At 37.9% G+C, this 18299-nt stretch overlaps 1 protein-coding gene across 1 annotated transcript in view; it reads left to right on the forward strand.

Moving 5' to 3' along the window:
• The window catches only part of Syn2 (Syntrophin-like 2), a 203265-nt gene that overhangs the window by 22000 nt on the left and 162966 nt on the right, over window positions 1-18299 (forward strand). Inside the window, exon 3 of the mRNA XM_090377381.1 lies at window positions 15575-15631. Within this exon, the coding sequence (XP_090233507.1) occupies window positions 15575-15631 (57 nt within the window). The remainder of the gene's footprint in view (window positions 1-15574; window positions 15632-18299) is intronic.

Below are 18299 nucleotides of genomic sequence, written 5' to 3' on the forward strand. Positions count from 1 at the left end.
ACTAAATCCTTTTTTTTATTTATAAAAATAAATTATTTTTTCTCTGTCTTACAAAGTGAACAGTCAACACTCTTTGGTTTTTTATCAACAAACAACTAATTCAGACATATTTCAGTGATTTGTTTATTTGTGAAGGATTTGAATAGAATTTTCATTACTGTAAGTTAGCCAATCTCTGCAAGTATTTCAATTTGTCTACTACCTGCTCATATTCCTGCACAAAAGTGGCAACCAAGTCATGCAGTGCATCATATCTTCTCTTTTTCACCTCTAGATGACATGCCTGTGCATTAGCCAGTGTCAATCTATGGCAAGCCAGGTCCCTCTTCAGTCCATCAAACAAAAACCACACGCTGGGATGACTGCAGTGAAATAGGGAATTAAGTGCATTGTGAAATCTCTCACAGCAGTTTATAGTTTTAGGTGACCGTTCAAGAGCTGCATCATGATGATTCCATATTCTTATTGGAAACTGAGGATCTGTACCTGTTGCACCCTCAATTGTCATTCAGTTATGATGACAAAAGATAGCAACATAGTACAACCAACCAAACATTGTCATGTTTCCTGTCCTCAAAGGCCCCGAGTACAAGCGATATTAGTGACCACAGCGCCTTTTCATAATGATTATCTGATACGCTTTACTGTAAATACGTTTCTCCTGAGTTTAGCAAGTCCGTTAACTCTTGAGCATTATAATTAAATAGATTTCAAATTATATAACCCAGAAAGGAAAGTACCTTTCTTTAACCCCCTTTTTTATTTTTCGTTAATACTAACCCTTCTCTTCGCTTGGGTCACTAGGTGGCACCGCTCTTGCCTCCATGTGGCGGGGCTGGTAACCTGGGAGAAAAAGATAATCTCCCGGGGCCAAAAAGAGCACGTCATGAGTAAATCAAACTCGGACTTATCTGGGCTGCCAGATGCACCCCAGACATAAAAAAAGAAAGATAGTTCTATTGCAGGAACTTCAAAACAGCAGAAAACTGACTCTGACATCTATCCTACTCCAACTTTCCTGATCATGCACTCAACTGGTGAAAATGCAATTGGCAAAATCTTGCGATTTAGAATACAAAAGGAATTAGAAAGCAGAGCTGGAGCTCCTGAGTCTGTAAAAAGACTTAGGTCAGGAGATATTCTCATAGAGACCTCTAATAGTAAACACTCAGAGCGGCTCTTGAATATTAATCTTTTTGCTGGAATACCAGTTACTGTAACACCCCATAGATCACTGAACACCTCTAAAGGAGTGATCTCTGACTGGGATTTAATAGATGTGTCCGAAGAGGAGATGCTTGAAGAACTTAAAGAAGAAGGCGTTATACAGGTCAAGAGAATTTCCACCAGAAAAGGAGTTCTAACTCCTACACGCAATCCCATTTTTACCTTTAATACACCACGTTGCCCAGCATCCATTAAGGCTGGATATCTGGTCTGTAATGTCAGATCTTATATTCTAAACCCGCTACGGGGTTTCCGATGTCAGAAGTATGGACATTCCCAGACAGCTTGCCGGGGAACTCCTGTTTGTGCAAAGTGCGGGTCAGTTGAACACAACTGCGAAGCCTGTACTACACCCCAACCGATATGCCCAAACTGCAAAAAAGATCATCCCACTTACGCTAGAACATGCGATCGCTGGAAAACTGAGAAACTTATTCAGATTTATAAAACCAATCATAATGTGCCTTATCAAGAAGCAAAGTGAATCATCTCACCACACCCTTGCAAATAGATCTACATATGCCCAAATCACCAAAAAATTCCAATCAACCGCATCGCAAACTGAACTAACAGTACCCCCCAAAAGAGTCTTTCTCGAACTACGTAAAAACACTGTACAATGCAACTCAAACTCAGGCAATCAATACGCCAGTTTCTATACCAATCGAAAATCTCCACTCCCCGGACGAAAGACGCAAAGAAAAACAAATCGTAACTTCTGTTCACCAACAGGAAATGGATACTACGGAAATACCCACAGATGACCCCGTCCTACACATTTTTGTAGAAGAAGACATGGAAACAGAAAGGCCCTACTTTCGAAAGAAAGAAAGATAAAAACAAGAGTGAAAAACAGAGAACCTCAGCACCACGAAAACACTCGGAAAGTCTAACTAGAGATAAACAATGAACACAATAATTCAGTGGAATTGTCGTGGTTTCCATGCCAGTATTAATGACCTATACGACCGTACCTCTAAATACACACCAATATGTCTCTGCCTCCAAGAGACGTATTTGAAACCTCAAGACACACCAAAACTGTCTTATTACAATATCTTTAGAAAAGATAGAACCGATCAAAATACTGCACATGGTGGTGTAGCTGTTATAACAAACCCATATGTTCCTGTCAAACAGGTCTTACTGAACTTTCCCCTCGAGGCAATATCGGTCCGTGTAGCTGCTGACATCCATATTACAATCTGCTCCTTATATATTCCACCAAGCTTTTCCATCCAACAAAATAATCTAAACAACCTCATAGCTCAATGCCCCATACCTTTCCTCATTCTGGGAGACTTCAATGGTCATCATACACTATGGGGTAACAACAATATCGACCAAAAAGGAAAACTAATCGAAAAATGTTTAGATGATAACAACCTTCTTCTAAATGAGGGGTCACCTATTTATGTTCACCTTTCTTCTGGAACTGCAGTAGACTTGTCCATCTGTTCAGCAACTTTGTATCCTACTCTAAAGTGGACGACAAACAGTGATACACTGCATAGTGATCATTTTCCCATTACAATTGAATTACTGAATAAGCCCTCTTATCATCTTACTAGAATTCCTCAGTGGCTAATTGATAAAGCAGACTGGGAGACATATAAAAAATTAGCTAAACTGGACCCTGAAATTATACAAAAATCCCCAACAAGGGAAGCGGTTGAGTATGTCACAAAAACTATATTACATGCAGCAGGAAAAGCTATACCAAAATCCTCCTCAAAATTACCTGACCACCCAAAAATCTGGTGGAGTGACGAATGCCATGCAGCAAAAAGAGACCAAAATAAAGCTTGGAATACTTTTCGGTGCTATCCAACCACAGCTAATCTCATTCAGTTTAAATGCGTTAGAGCAAGAGCAGGGTATGTTAGATGCAGTAATAAAAAAGCCGCTTGGATTCGCTTCACTTCAACCATCAATCAAGCAACTCCTACATATAAAATTTGGAAAACAATCAGGAAAATGAGTGGTAAATATCAAACGACACCTCAGCCTATCATGGAATGGAGAGGGCAGAACATTGCTGACCCTACCCAAATTGCCAATATACTAGGGGAAACTTTTGCCAAAACATCAGCAACAGAAGGTTACGTACCAGCCTTCAGAAGATTCAAAGCAAATTCAGAAAAACAAAAGTTAAACTTTTCTTCAAAAGCAGAAGAACAATATAACTTACCATTCACTATCCACGAACTACATAGAGCCTTGTCAACATCTAGGCATAGCACTGTAGGACCAGATAATATCCATTATTCGATGATACAAGAACTAAGTACTGAATCACTGCAGTCACTTCTTGATCTGTTCAATAGGCTTTACCTGGAAGACACATTCCCTAAACAATGGCACCACGCTACAGTCCTTGCCTTCCTTAAACCAGGAAAAGACTCAACAAACCCTACTAGCTATAGATCCATTGCCTTGACCAGTTGCCTTTGCAAAATTCTCGAAAAGATGGTGAACCGTCAACTGATATGGTACCTTGAAAATTTCAGTCTCTTACATTCTGCACAATTCGGCATTCGACAAAACAGATCAACACTAGATATACTAGTAAGACTAGAGAATTCCATTCGGAATGCATTCCTTAGATCGGAACACCATGTAATGGTTTGCTTTGACATCAGCGAGGCCTATGATTCCACATGGAAGTATGGAATACTCCGCGAATTACATCGCCATGGACTTCGGGGCCATCTCCCGATTTTCATACACAACTTCCTAGACAAGCGAACTTTCCAGGTTCGATTTAAAACTTCGCTGTCCGAACTATTTTTTCAAGAAGAAGGAGTTCCAGTGCTTTACTCAGTGCTCTATAATTGCGATAAACACCATTGATGAACAACTTCCAAACACTATCAATAAGGCACTGTTCGTAGATGACCTTAGTATTTCTTGCCATGCGAAAAACATGAATACGATTGACAGTTACAAGGGGCAATAAATAAGATCAGTACATGGGCACAAACCAATGGTTTTCAGCTTTGTTCTCAAAAAACTTTGTGCATTCATTTTTGCCGACAACATAAACTGCACCCACATCCGGAACTACAACCGAATGGACAACCAATAGCAGTTCAACCCAGCATACGATTCTTAGGAATCACCTTAGATCATAAACTTACCTTCCTGGAACATATTAAAAGACTAAGAACATCCTGCCAACAAAAATTAAATATCATCCGGGTTCTCTCAGCAACAAATTGGGGTGCTGATCGCCTTACCTTATTACGGCTATACAGATCTTAAATAAGATCAAAACTTGACTATGGGGCACCAGTGTATAGCTCAGCAAGACCTAGTGTCCTTCGCTGGCTTGATCCTCTCCATCATAGTGCAATACACATTGCTCTAGGAGCATATCGCATGTCTCCAATACATAGTCTATACGCCGAAGCTCACGAACCCTCTCTCTTTATCAGAAGGCAACAACTTATATTACGCTATGCATATAAAATTAGATCTATGCCTGAACACCCAAATTGGGAATTACTTTTCACCCCCCAACACAGCAGGTTATACCATAACTGCCTTACTCCTAACCGACCGTTAGGTATAAGAATAAGACATCTTCTAGAAGAACTTAATCTGAGTTTTGATAATATCGCAAATACCCCTCCACTACTCCTTGCTCCGTGGAGCATTACTCCACCTTCATGTGATAAATACCTTCATAAATGGGATAAATCTGCACTACATAAAGAAAATTTCTTGCAATTGTACCTTGCAGTGGTGGAGCAGTTTCCAAACTTTGTTGTAGTTCATACAGATGGATCAAAAAATGACGCCCACGTTGGAATCGCCGCAGTTTTTCCAAACATAACATTGGCCTACCAACTGCCACATGAGTTCAGTATATTTTCTGCCGAACTAATGGCAATTCAGGTTGCACTGAAGCATATCGAGTCCTCCAATATTGAAAACAGTATAATTTTCTCTGATTCTCTAAGTGCACTTCAAGCCCTGGAAAACACCATGAACATCACCCACCCAGTCGTAAAAGAAATAAAAACTCTTTATATACCTTACCAGAGCTTGGAAGAACCATACACTTCTGTTGGGTCCCAGGACATATGGAAATTCTAGGAAATGAATTAGCGGACAATGCCGCAAAAGCGGCCGACTTACCACCCGATGTACAGTGGAGAGTTCCACATCAAGATTATAGACGAATAATACAGGAAAAATGCATGTACCAGTGGCAATCAACATGGCAAAACCAACTTGAAAATAAGCTTCGAAGTATCAAGCCAAATCTTGAGCAATGGCCATCAAGCTTCAGTTAAATTCGACAACAGGAGGTAATTAGCATTAGCATTAGTAGAGGCATTTGATGCAAGAAAGCAAGCTTATGCAGCATCAGCCAAAAAAAAAAAAAAAAAAAACCCACTTCCACTTCACCCCTCTGTTCGTTCAAAATACCTGTCCAGCTGAGCCTTAAACTTATTTAGGCTATCAACCTCCACCACAAGGGATGGCAGTCTGTTCCACCAACCGACCACCCGCTGGCTAAAGGCAAATTTCCGCACGTCTATCCTACATCTGTCTTTCCTCAATTTGAATTTATGCCCTCTCAGGTGATTTTTCTGAGCTAGAGGAAGAATCCCATCAGCATTGAGCATGCTTAAACCATTCAAGGCTTTATACACCTCTATCAGATCACCTCGCTGGTGCCTAGTCTCCAGACACTGTAATTTGCAAAACTTAAGCCTTTCCTCGTAAGAGCACCCCTTTGTTCCATTCACTAATCTTGTTGCCCTTCTCTGTACTCGTTCCAGCAGCTCTACATCCTTCTTGAAATGAGGCCTCCAGACCTGTATACAGTACTCTAGGTGTGGCCTGACCATTGGCTTATACAATGGAATAATCACCTCCTTATCCCTGCTGGAAAAATTCCTGTATATCATTGACAATACTCCATGAGCTACTCTTGCAGCCCGTCTGCACTGCTCAGAGAACTTCATATCTGCCTGCACAATCACCCCCAAGTCCCTTTCATTCTCTACCACTGTCAGTGTAGTACCACAGAGTTGATACGTTGCCCTGGGGTTGCTGTTTCCAATGTGTAGTACTTTACATTTGTCAATGTTAAACTTCATTTGCCACCTCTCAGCCCATCTGCTCAACCTTTCCAGATCCTGTTGCAGCAGTGTAGTGTCAGTAGTGTCCTTGACAACCCTGCCAACCTTTGTATCATCTGCAAACTTGGACATTAAGCTTGATATACCATCATCAATATCATTTATAAATACAGAAAACAATAATGGACCCAACACTGAGCCCTGAGGGACTCCACTAATAACATTAGTCCATGATGAGCAGTGTCCATTGATTACCACTCTCTGTCTTCTCCCACTCAACCACCCCTTTATCCATAGCAGCAATTTGCCTCCAATGTCACACTGCTCCAATTTGTGTAGCAGTCTTCCATGTGCAACAGTATCAAAAGCCTTTCTAAGATCCAAGTATATAATATCAAAGTTATTCCCTGCATCCAGTTCTTTTGTGACTGCATCATAGTATCCAATCAAGTTGGTCAGGCAAGACTTCCCCTTAACAAAACCATGCTGTGTCTGAGCTATAACTGAAGTCTTGTCTAAATGATCCTGCAGTGCTTCTTTAACCAGTGCCTCCATTAATTTACCTGGAACAGAAGTTAAGCTCACAGGTCTATAGTTACTTGTGTCCGCCTTTGATCCTCCTTTGTGAATTGGGGTCACATTTGCACATTTCCAGTCTATGGGTACCTCCCCTGAGTCCAAGGAAGCTCTCATAATTATGGCTAAGGGTTTGCTTACTTCCTTTGCTGCCTCCTTTAATATAACTGGATAGATCCCATCCACCCCGGGTGCCTTTCTTGTGTTTATCTTCAACAGTTTCTCCTCCACTTTACTCCCAGTTATTTCAAGATTCTCTAGCTTACTGCTAGAGTTGAATACACCTCTGGCATTCCCCTTGCTGAATAACTCCTCATGTGTGAATGTCGATGCAAAATATTCATTTAGTTTGTTAGCTACCTGAGCAGGATCATCAACAGTTGACCCATCAATATCAAGTGGACCAATCTGATTCATCCCCTTCCTTCTAGAGTTTACATAAGTAAAGAACTCTTTGCTGTTTTTCTTTGCATCCCTTGCCAAGGATTTCTCGTAATCCGCCTTCGCCTGCCTAACCTCCTTTGTAACTTGGTTGCATATCAACTTGTATCTATCATAGGCTTCTGTGTCATGTGTTAATTTGTAAGTATCCCATGCATTTTTCTTCTCTGCCATATGCCTCATTAGTTCATCTGACATCCATTTTGGCCTAAACCTTGAACAATATTTCTTAGTTGGTATGTAAAGCCTAGTAGCTTCCAAGATATGTTCTTTGAATGCTTCTCATTTTGAATTTGCTGTTGGTAACATCATCAGTTGGTCCCACTGTATAGAATTTAAATACTGTCTCAGTCCATCGTAGTCGCCTTTACGGAAGCAATAACCCTTCCCTTTACCCCTAATGGTAGTTACCTCTTTCAGTAAATCCCACTTCAGCACACTGTGATCACTGCCACCTAGTGGTTCATTTATCTGCAGATTCTTAATGCATGAAGAATCACTGCTGATAATCAAATCAAGAGTATTACTCCCTCTAGTTGCCTCCTGAACATGCTGATGTAGAAAACAATCATCCAATAAATCCACAAAAGCCCTGCTAGTGTGTGAGTAACCAGCCCCCAAATTCCAGTCAATGTCTGGGAAATTAAAATCTCCCATTATAAGACTCTCTGATTTACTGGCCCACTCTATTTCCCTGTACAGTTCCTTATTATACTCATCAGAGTCATTAGGCCTATAGCACACTCCTACTCTCAATTTTGATCTCCCAATGCTTATGTCACACCAAACTGACTCAACACTGCACTGTCCAGCGATGTCGACTGGCTTCACTTCCTTGGTTTTTATGTGTTTCTTAACTAATAGCATAACCCCTCCCCCCTTCCTATCCTGTCTATCCTTTCTGTAGACGTTGTACTCCCCAAATTGCAGTTCTGCATCCCTTATATCTGTGTGACACCACGTCTCTGATATCCCAACAATATCTGCCTTTGATGTTTTGAGCAATACCTCAAATTCATCAAATTTATTTACTAAACTCCTAGCATTGGTGTACACGCAAGTATACCTGCACCTGTTTCTATTCTTAGCTACCCTAACACAACCCATGTGTTTATTTGTACCGCAATGGCTCCCAGCAGTCTCTGAAATACCATGCATCTTGTTTTTCAGGCTTCTACTCATTCTAATAGAAGCAGTGCAAGAATCTCTTTCACCTCTGCCAGTGGCTACTGTCAATCTATTGGTCTTTGTCTCCCCCCAAGCTAGCAGTTTTCCGACCCACCTAACACTGCCTCGATAGCATCAGCAAATATTCTTGCACCCTTTCTATTTAAGTGTATCCCATCCCTGTAGAAGCAATCTCTCCTGTTAACAAGTACAGTCCAGGCTGAAAAAAATTCTACCCCTTGAGCCTTGCACAATCTTTCCAGGGCCGAATTGATCGACAAGGCTCTCATCATATACTCCCTCCTATCGTGTCTGGGCAGAATTGCAGACACTTTCAAATTCAACCCTAATTCTCGGCTTTTGTTCAACAGTGACCTGTACTTGTTAAGTAATTCTGCCGGTCTCCTACTCTTAATATTATTAGTGCCAACGTGTACAACTATATCACCTTTTGTGCCCTTAAAAGATGATATTCGCTCTACAACGTCATCAACCTTTGCCCCTGGCAGACATACCCTGGTCCTGTTCCACCTATCTTTTTTACAAAGCATGTTCCCCGTTTCCCTGACAATAGAGTCACCAACAACTACTAGTTCCTTCGGGACCAGCGCATTCTGCCTTGGGGGTTGTCTCTGTGTCACGCGATGTCCAAGTGCAAGCTCTGGCGTTGATGTGGGCAGCTGAGAGCTTGATGGGACCCTCAGTTTAGTTCCTTCGAGGGCATCCACCCTGTCCTTCAAGCTCTCATATAGGCCCACAAGAACGCCGAGTTGTTGCCTGATATCGATACACTCCTTGCATCGCGCACACACAAAGACATCCCCCTTGGCAGTATCATGTCCCGTACCCGATTGCTCTGCAAACATCATAATACTAGCTCATCTGCGAATAGGTTACACTAATATCACTCATGGTTATCTTTTAAGAGGGGAGATTCACCCCCAGTGTGATCACTGTAAAACAGTGCTATCAGTGAAGCATATCTTTATGGAATGCACAAAATTTGCAGTAGAACGCCAGAATCTCTTCACTCCAGCCACAACAGAAGATCCACTAACGCTTATTTCACTTTTGGGCAATAAAACAAATGTCTCAAAAATTTTTACCTTTCTCAAAGCAATCAATGTATACCACCTCCTTCAGCTAGTCAAAAATCAGTTTCCTGACTCTCAATCCATAAAGAAATAGCATAAATACTAACCTATGCATGCCGCACTATGGCCATAGACGCCCATGCTCCAAAAAAATCCGCAAACAAACCTGTCCTCAAAAAGCAGAATCCAACATTGCCAGAAGCAAAATGGGGCAATAGATGAGAGTAGTTAGTTCTGCTCCTCGCAGTGTGATGGGGAATGTGTTTTCTGAGTTGAGTGACGATGTACTGGCCCTTATGCCCTTGCGAGAAATCTTCTCAATCACAGAAAAGATGGTCATTTACCTAATCCAACAACAATAAATTTTGACATTCCTGAGAAGTACCATCAACTGATATTTCATGATTCGGGTGTGGATGATCCAGACAGAATTCTGGTTTTAGGTGATAAAGAACTCTTGGTTGAATTGAACAAAGATACAATTTATGGAGATGGCACCTTTGATAAAGTTCCAAACATGTTTTATCAACTGTATACGTGGCATGCCAAGGTGGGAACTCATATCTGCCATGTATTTACATTTTGTTACAGGAAAAAGAACTTGAATGTTTGAAATCATGAAGGTGTTGGTTCCAAATATCATGAAATCATGAAGGTGTTGGTGCCTCAAAAGGTTTTAGTGGAGTTTGAATATTCAGGAAACTCAGCAATGTTGACTTGAAGACTGAATTCGAAACTGATATAAATATAAACTCAGGCTGAAGTCTCTTGCTGCATTAACCTTTGTCCCAGTCCATGAGGTGAGGAGGTCTTTGATGAGCTTGCCTCTCCATTTCCAGATGAAGATAGCTATAATGAGGTGTCACATACTTCTTTTCCATATACATTGAGGGTGCAGCAGATGGAGATCCCCAGTTTCCAATAAGAATATGGAATCATCATGATGCAGCTCTTGAACAATCGCCTAAAACTATAAACTGCTGTGAGAGATTTCACAATGCACTTAATTCCTTATTTCACTGAAGAAGTCATCCCAGTGTGTGGATTTTGTTTGACGGACTGAAGAGGGACCTGGCTTGTCACAGATTGACACTGGCTAATGCTCAGGCACATCGTCTAGAGGTGAAAAAGAGAAGATATGATGCACTGCATGACTTGGTTGCCACTTTTGCACAGAAATATAAGCAGGTAGAAGACAAACTGAAATACTTGCAGAGATTGGCTAACTTATAATGAAAATATAATGAAAATTCTATTCAAATCCTTCACAAATAAATAAATCACTGAAATATGTCTGAATTAGTTGTTTGTTGATAAAAAACCAGTGTTGACTGCTCACTCTAAGACAGAGAAAAAATAATTTATTTTTATAAATAAAATAAAAATATTTAGTTGCAATAAAACCAGAGCATTTTATTTCCTGTAATTTCCCTTACAAACATTTACATCCAAATATTTTAGTTTATATTAAAATCAAAAGTTTTATATTGAAAGTTATATAAAAACATATCGTATAGAAGTAGAAATAAAATATATAAATTAAACATTTTGTTGTGTTTTTAAATATGAAATAATTTGTTTTTTGTAAACTAAAAATAATGTGAGCATTTATCCATGTGAGCAATTTTCCTTGTGGAAATTGCTCATGTGGATATTTTTCATGTGAGCATTTATGACAGTGATGTTTTTTCTGTGTGTAATTTTCGTGTGGGCTTTTTTCATGTGCGCAATTATCTGGTCGCCATTTCCAACTTCCCTGACAATTGAGTTGCCAACTGTACCTACTTCCTGTAGCACCAAGGATCTCTAACCTGGAGGATATTGCATTGTCTGATGCTGGGGCATGGGCTCAAGAATTGGGCTGGTTGGCTGAATGCTTGATAGGTCCTTCTGTTTTAATCTTTTGAGAGCATCAGCCCAGTTCTTCAATCCCTCATATAATCCCATCAGAATGATGAATTTATAGGAAATTAATCTCTCCATACAATCTTTGCAATGAATGCATACAAAAGCATCTCATATGGCTGTATCATGTCCTCCTAAAGGTAGCAGTTATTGTTGTTTGTTTTTTTTTTTATTTCAGGCATAGCATTAGTAGAGGCAATGAATGCATACAAAAGCATCTCATATGGCTGTATCATGTCCTCCTAAAGGTAGCAGTTGTTGTTGTTTGTTTTTTTTTTATTTCAGGCATTAGCATTAGTAGAGGCATATGATGCAAGAAAGCAAGCTTATCAGCCAAAAAAAAAAAAAAAACAAAAACCACTCCCATTTCACCCCTCTGTTCGTTCGAAATACCTGGCCAGCTTAGCCTTAAATTTATTTAGGCTATCAACTTCCACAACAAGGGATGGAAGTCTGTTCCACCAACCAACTACCCGCTGGCTAAAGGCAAATTTCCGCACATCTATCCTACATTTGTCTTTCCTCAATTTGAATTTATGCCCTCTCAGGTGATTATTCTGAGCAAGAGGAAGAATTCTATCGGCATTGAGCATGCTCAAACCATTCAAGGCTTTATACACCTCTATCAGATCACTTCGCTGGTGCCTAGTTGACAGCCACTGTAATTTGCAAAACTTAAGCCTTTCTTCGTAAGAGCAACCCTTTGTTCCATTCACTAATCTTGTTGCCCTTCTCTGTACTCGTTCCAGCAGCTCTACATCCTTCTTGAAATGAGGCCTCCAGACCTGTATACAGTACTCAAGGTGTGGCCTGACCATTGTTTATACAAGGGAATAATCACCTCCTTATCCCTGCTAGAAAAATTCCTGTATATCATTGACAAGACACCATGAGCTACTCTTGCATCCCATCTGCACTGCTCAGAGAACTTCGTATCTGCCTGCACAATTACCCCCAGGTCCTTTTCATTCTCTACCACTGTCAGTGTAGTACCACAGAGTTGATATGTTGCTCTGGGGTTACTGTTTCCCATATGTAGTACTTTACATTTGTCACTGTTAAACTTCATTTGCCACCTCTCAGCCCATCTGCTCAACCTTTCCAGATCCTGTTGCAGCAGCATAGCATCAGTAGTGTCCTTAACAACCCTGCCAACCTTTGTATCATCTGCAAACTTGGACATTAAGCTTGATATACAATCATCAATATCATTTATAAATACAGAAAACAACAATGGACCCAACACTGAACCATGAGGGACTCCACTAATAACATTAGTCCACAATGAGCAGTGTCCATTGATTACCACTCTGTCTTCTCCTCCTCAACCATCCCTTTATCCATAGCAGCAATTTAACTCCAGTGCCACACTGCTCCAATTTGTGCAGCAGTCTTCCATGTGCAACAGTATCAAAAGCCTTTTTAAGATCCAAATACAGTATATAATATCAAAGTTATTCCCTTGCATCCATTTCTTTTGTGACTGCATCATAGTATCCAATCAAATTGGTCAGGCAAGACTTTCCCTTAACAGAACCATGCTGTGTCCGAGCTATAACTGAAGTCTTGTCTAGATGATCCTGCAGTGCTTCTTTAACCAGTGCCTCCATTCATTTTCCTGGAACAGAAGTTAAACTCACAGGTCTATAATTACTGTGTAAGCCTTTGATCCTCCTTTGTGAATTGGGATCAAATTTGTACATCTCCAGTCTATGGGTACCTCCCTTGAGTCCAAAGAAGCTCTCTCATAATTATGGCTAAGGGTTCGGTTACTTCCTTTGCTGCCTCCTTTAATATAACTGGATAGATCCCATCCACCCCGGGTGCCTTGTTTATGTTTGTCCTCAACAATTTCTCCTCCAATTTCCTCTCAGTTATTACAAAATCATCTAGCCCACTGCCAGAGTTTACTTCACCTCTGGCATTCCCCTTCCTGAATAAATCATATTTTCCTTCCTGAATAAATCATAAAAATATAATGCAATCATTTAAATTTCTGAAAAGAAATATTCTTCATAAAGGACATTACTTATTTTAGCTTCAGTCTTCTTTGGTCGTGGCCCAGGATTAGGAAAAGGAATTTTATTTCCTTTATTGTAGAATTTCTCTCTGTCCAAATTGAGAAAGAAATCTTGGGGTTTTGAAAACTACTGCTTGTTTTATTCTCATTTTTACTCAATTTTACCCCTTTTTATGTTACTGATTGCATTTAAATATACATTTATTTATTTATTTATGGCTACTTGTTGGTGTCTGTTAGGCACTATTTTATTTTCATTATAAAATTTAATTTTTTATCTTTTTTGAATTGAAAACTCTCTTTTATCAATTAAGATTCTTCTATTCTTCCATTACCTTTCATCATTCTATTTTGCTCACCTTTCATCATTTATCTAGATTTTCATCCGGATAAATGATGAAAGGTGAACTTTGCATAAACATTCATGCAAAGTTCAGCTTTCAGAAAAATGCCAATGATGCCACTGGGCAAAATTATGTTGTTGGTATAGGGTTCTTCAGTTAGTCATCCATATGCCCACCTTGAATAGTGGATGAATAGATGAATTATAGTTGGTGGATGAGGGATGTGTATACATTCCAACTAATTAAAAATATATGTTATCTCTCAAGTGGCCCCTTTTAGATGAGAAGCCACCTAGATATCAGCATCACACACCACACCAGTGATGGAAGGTAAATTATAGACACCTTGTTTGTATTACTATATAAAAATCTTTGAGTAGGCTTACAGAGAGATAGATATTCCTGCAACATTAAGCATGCATTGATGGCAAAAATGCAGCAAGAATACTTTATATTTGAACATATTTGAATTGTAAAAAAAACAATGAACACTGAATGATTATTTACATAACTTTAAAACTATATATTTAAAACTATACATTGCTCTCTCATTAATATCTGGAAACCTGCATATCTACAAAACTTTTATTTACAGGAAAACTAATAATGTTTGCTGAAACTTAGTCTTTATGACCACCTCTAATGTCTGTAGAACACTCTTCACCAATTTTTTTGTAAATAACCTTTATTTTCTGCGATTCATTCATTCTGTTTTTTGGGCAGTCTTTCTTTACATACACCTGATGATTCAATCCATCTCAGAGATTTAGGTTCTTTGTAGCATTGAGGTCAGGGCTCTGGCCTGTCCAACTTTTCAGTGATCATATCCTCAAACCAGTCCATCAGGATGCGAGAAGTATGCCATGGATACGTCCTGCTGATACAGGTATGGGCCTTCCTTGATGTGCTGCCACAACATAGGTAACACATTGTTTAGGACAACTAAATAGGCCTCAACATTCATGGTTTTGCCCAACGCAACCAATGTTCCCAAGCCAAACCATGAAGAAGTCCCAGATCATCCTGCTGCCGCTTCCAAGCTTCACTGTTGTGATGGTAGTCTGGAGCCTGGCAGGTTGCTTTATCTGGGCATCTACCACCCAGGCATGACTGCCGGACTGTTAGGTCTTGTATATGGCTCGTCATCCAAAGCACAGCATTCCATTAGTCTACAGTCCAAGAATGATGGGCCTTACACCAAAATAGAAGGTATCTGACATTAGTTGAGGTGATTAGTGGCTTGTGGATGGCTGCGTGACCATCGTAACTCATCATGCACTGTACTGGTGCTGACATGTATCCCAGTTGTTTCACTGAGGGCATATGTGTGCTGTGATAATGTTGGCTGGCATTCCAAGTGGTTGATTCTTTGCAGAGCTGTCCTGTTACATTCCATCAGCTTTGGAGATTTTTTGGGTCTTTTTTGTGATTGTTTCAGAACCAGTCTACTGTCTACTTAAAGGCATATGAGCATATTTATAATTGTGTGACAAGGGTTACTTGGGTAAGATGTGACCAACTATAAATGGTAGGGCAGTGTCCATCGTTTACCCATTTTTGTTCTTGCTCATCCCTACTCCTGTGAAAATTATTAATTTACTGCAGATATTTTCTTTTCTTTAATTTTTTTCCTCTTACTGTTATAATGTTTTTAAATTAAAATTTTGTTGTGTTCCTATTAAACTTTTGTTTTTATGTATTCAGGAAAGAAGAGTGAAAGTTCTGAGGCAAAATGTGGGTGGACTTGGACTTAGTATAAAGGTAAAGCATTAATATTTTCTCAATACATTCAAATGCAGACAAGACAAACTAATGTGGAATAAATATAACGAATTATGCTGTGATTTTTATTAAAGTTAATCTAAAGAAAAAAGTATGAATTATTGTGCTGAATTCTCTAAAATTTTAATAAGATCAAAACATCATTACTAAAATTTGTAATTAGAATGTATGTATGTAAGTGAAAATGTAAGATGGAGGCAAAAAAGTCTTCCAACAATAAAACAGCATAAGAAGTTGCTTCAGCATTTGAATCCTAATTCAGTTTTAACATTATTAAACTTTCTTTCCAAATTATAACATTAGTGTATTTCATTTACTTAGTTTGTTAAGATTTTACTATTCACAATTTTTAAATTATACTCTAGTCACTAGAGTAATTTCAAGATTGTGAATTTAACATTTCTATACATTTATGAATTTCTTGTTAGTGGATATTATAGTCTACAGTCTATAAATAAACTTTATAAGTGAGCTGGTCAATTTTTTGAAATAGCCTCCTCTTGTTAATTTTCATTTCAGCTTTTCTGAAAAAATTGTTTGTAAAAATATTAAACATGGGATATAAAATATAAACTAAAATGCTAAAAAGGAGATATAGGAAAACTATTGGTTTAACATCTTTCCAGGCTGATGTTATTAGATGATTAATATTTATTTTAATCTTTATTTATTTGATATCAATATTAATTGTTAATTCAGTAATTAACATTTATTTTTATGCTTATTTTAATAATAATATCTCTTCAGAATTCTGATAAAAGTTTTCTAAAGTAAATGTTATTAGAATTCCTAAGGTTTTAGGAGTGAAAGATCTTGTGTTTGTTGTTTTTGCACTTCAGATAGCTAAACATAGGTTTTCCAGCTTTTCTGATTTTGTAGATTTTTGGTTTTCATGTTTCTGATTTTCTAGAAGTTTTTTGGTTTTCATGTGTCTTATTTTTTTTCAGTGAGCTTTTTCTCCCTCTGGATATTAGTTATTTGTATTATTTTATTTATTTAGTATTTTACATTTTTCAAATATGTACGTATATTATAGTTTATCAACGTTAACTTCAAAAAACTACATACACAACTCTGCTTATGTTCAATGCTGAGAACATCAGCCAGATTCTCAGTCTATGTATTCAGTCTCTCTTTTTTGGATAGGTAGTAGTAGAGGCATGTGATGCAAAAAAAAAAAAAAAACAATTTCACACATTCATTCCTTCTAAAAGTTTGTCCAGTTCCTCCTTGAATTTATTTAAGCTGTCAACTTCCACAAAGACAGATGGAAGTTTTTTCCAGCAATAAACTATCCCCTGGCTAAAGACAAATTTCTAAGACGGCTCATCACCCTTTGATGTATTACAGATATCATGGAAAATGGTGATTAAAGATTTTGTCTTTAATTAAAAAGTTGACAAATACACTGAAATCCCATATTTATGTTATCTTTATTTGCATTTTCTCACTATTTATAGAATTCTATTTTGATCCCATTCATTTTACAATAATTTCTGTGTGTATATTCTCATTAAATACACTTTTGAAAAATCAAGTTTCCTGCTATTTATACTTTTATTGTGTTAAGAAAATAGAGTATGAAATTACTAGTGTGTAAAACTTTAAATGAATATTTCACAATGAGTTGCATGTTTTTTATCCAGTTATGCTTATTCCATCATCTTGCATACACTCTCTGTGGGTCATGAAAGTCGTTGTGATCCATGGAACTTGAGCCTGTTATTTCTGTGTTACTATAGTTTTGTTGCTTTGTGAACTACAACCGAAAATTTCACCAAATTTTTGGAAGCCTTTGAAAAGTATAAAATAGCCAATATTATTTGGTCTTATTCAAATTATATGAACTTAGGAAGTTAGGACTGTGATGTCTGTTCATGAATATATATGAACAGACATCACAACAGATATCATATAATGGTATGCTATAATTTGGCTGTGATGTCTGTTCATATATATATAATATGAACAGACAAAAGATATTAATAGCTCTTCAGAATTCTGATAAAATTTTTCTAAGGTAAATGTTATTAGAATTCCTAAGGTTTTAGAAGTGGAAGATCATGTGTTTGTTTATTCATTATCTACTCTTCTATATATATGTATGTATGTAGAAGAGTAGGTAATGAATGTGGCTAGTGGTGAGTAGATAGTATAATGAAACTGGAAGTTGAAATTACTCACCACTAGCCACATTCATTAACCTACTCTTCTACATTTATTTAGGTCGTTGAGTTCTTTCTGTTATACATAGCATTACCCCAGGTCTATAATCCTTCAAAAATTCCTTTTATAAATATACCTGTATTAATTAATATATATATATATATATATATATATATATATATATATATATATATCTTTTTTTAAAGAATTTAATGGTATAAAATATTATTAATTAATTAATGGTTAAGGACCTGGGACACTGCTAAATTTAAGTAGAAAGAACAGAACGACCATAATGTATACATATGTGGAGAGTATAAAGGTAGGTAGATAGTGTCAAAGTGCTAACATAACAAATTGTAATTGCGGAGAACAAAGAAGAGAAAGATGATAATAATAAGTAATTAGAAATACTTAATGCCGTGTGTCCTATGGTTTCAGTGCCTTAAACTCTCCACCTATATATATATATATATATATA

The sequence above is a fragment of the Mastigoproctus giganteus genome, chromosome 7, assembly GCF_048544385.1.
Source record: "Mastigoproctus giganteus isolate SK-2022 chromosome 7, ASM4854438v1, whole genome shotgun sequence".
Classification (NCBI taxonomy): Eukaryota; Metazoa; Arthropoda; class Arachnida; order Uropygi; family Thelyphonidae; genus Mastigoproctus; species Mastigoproctus giganteus.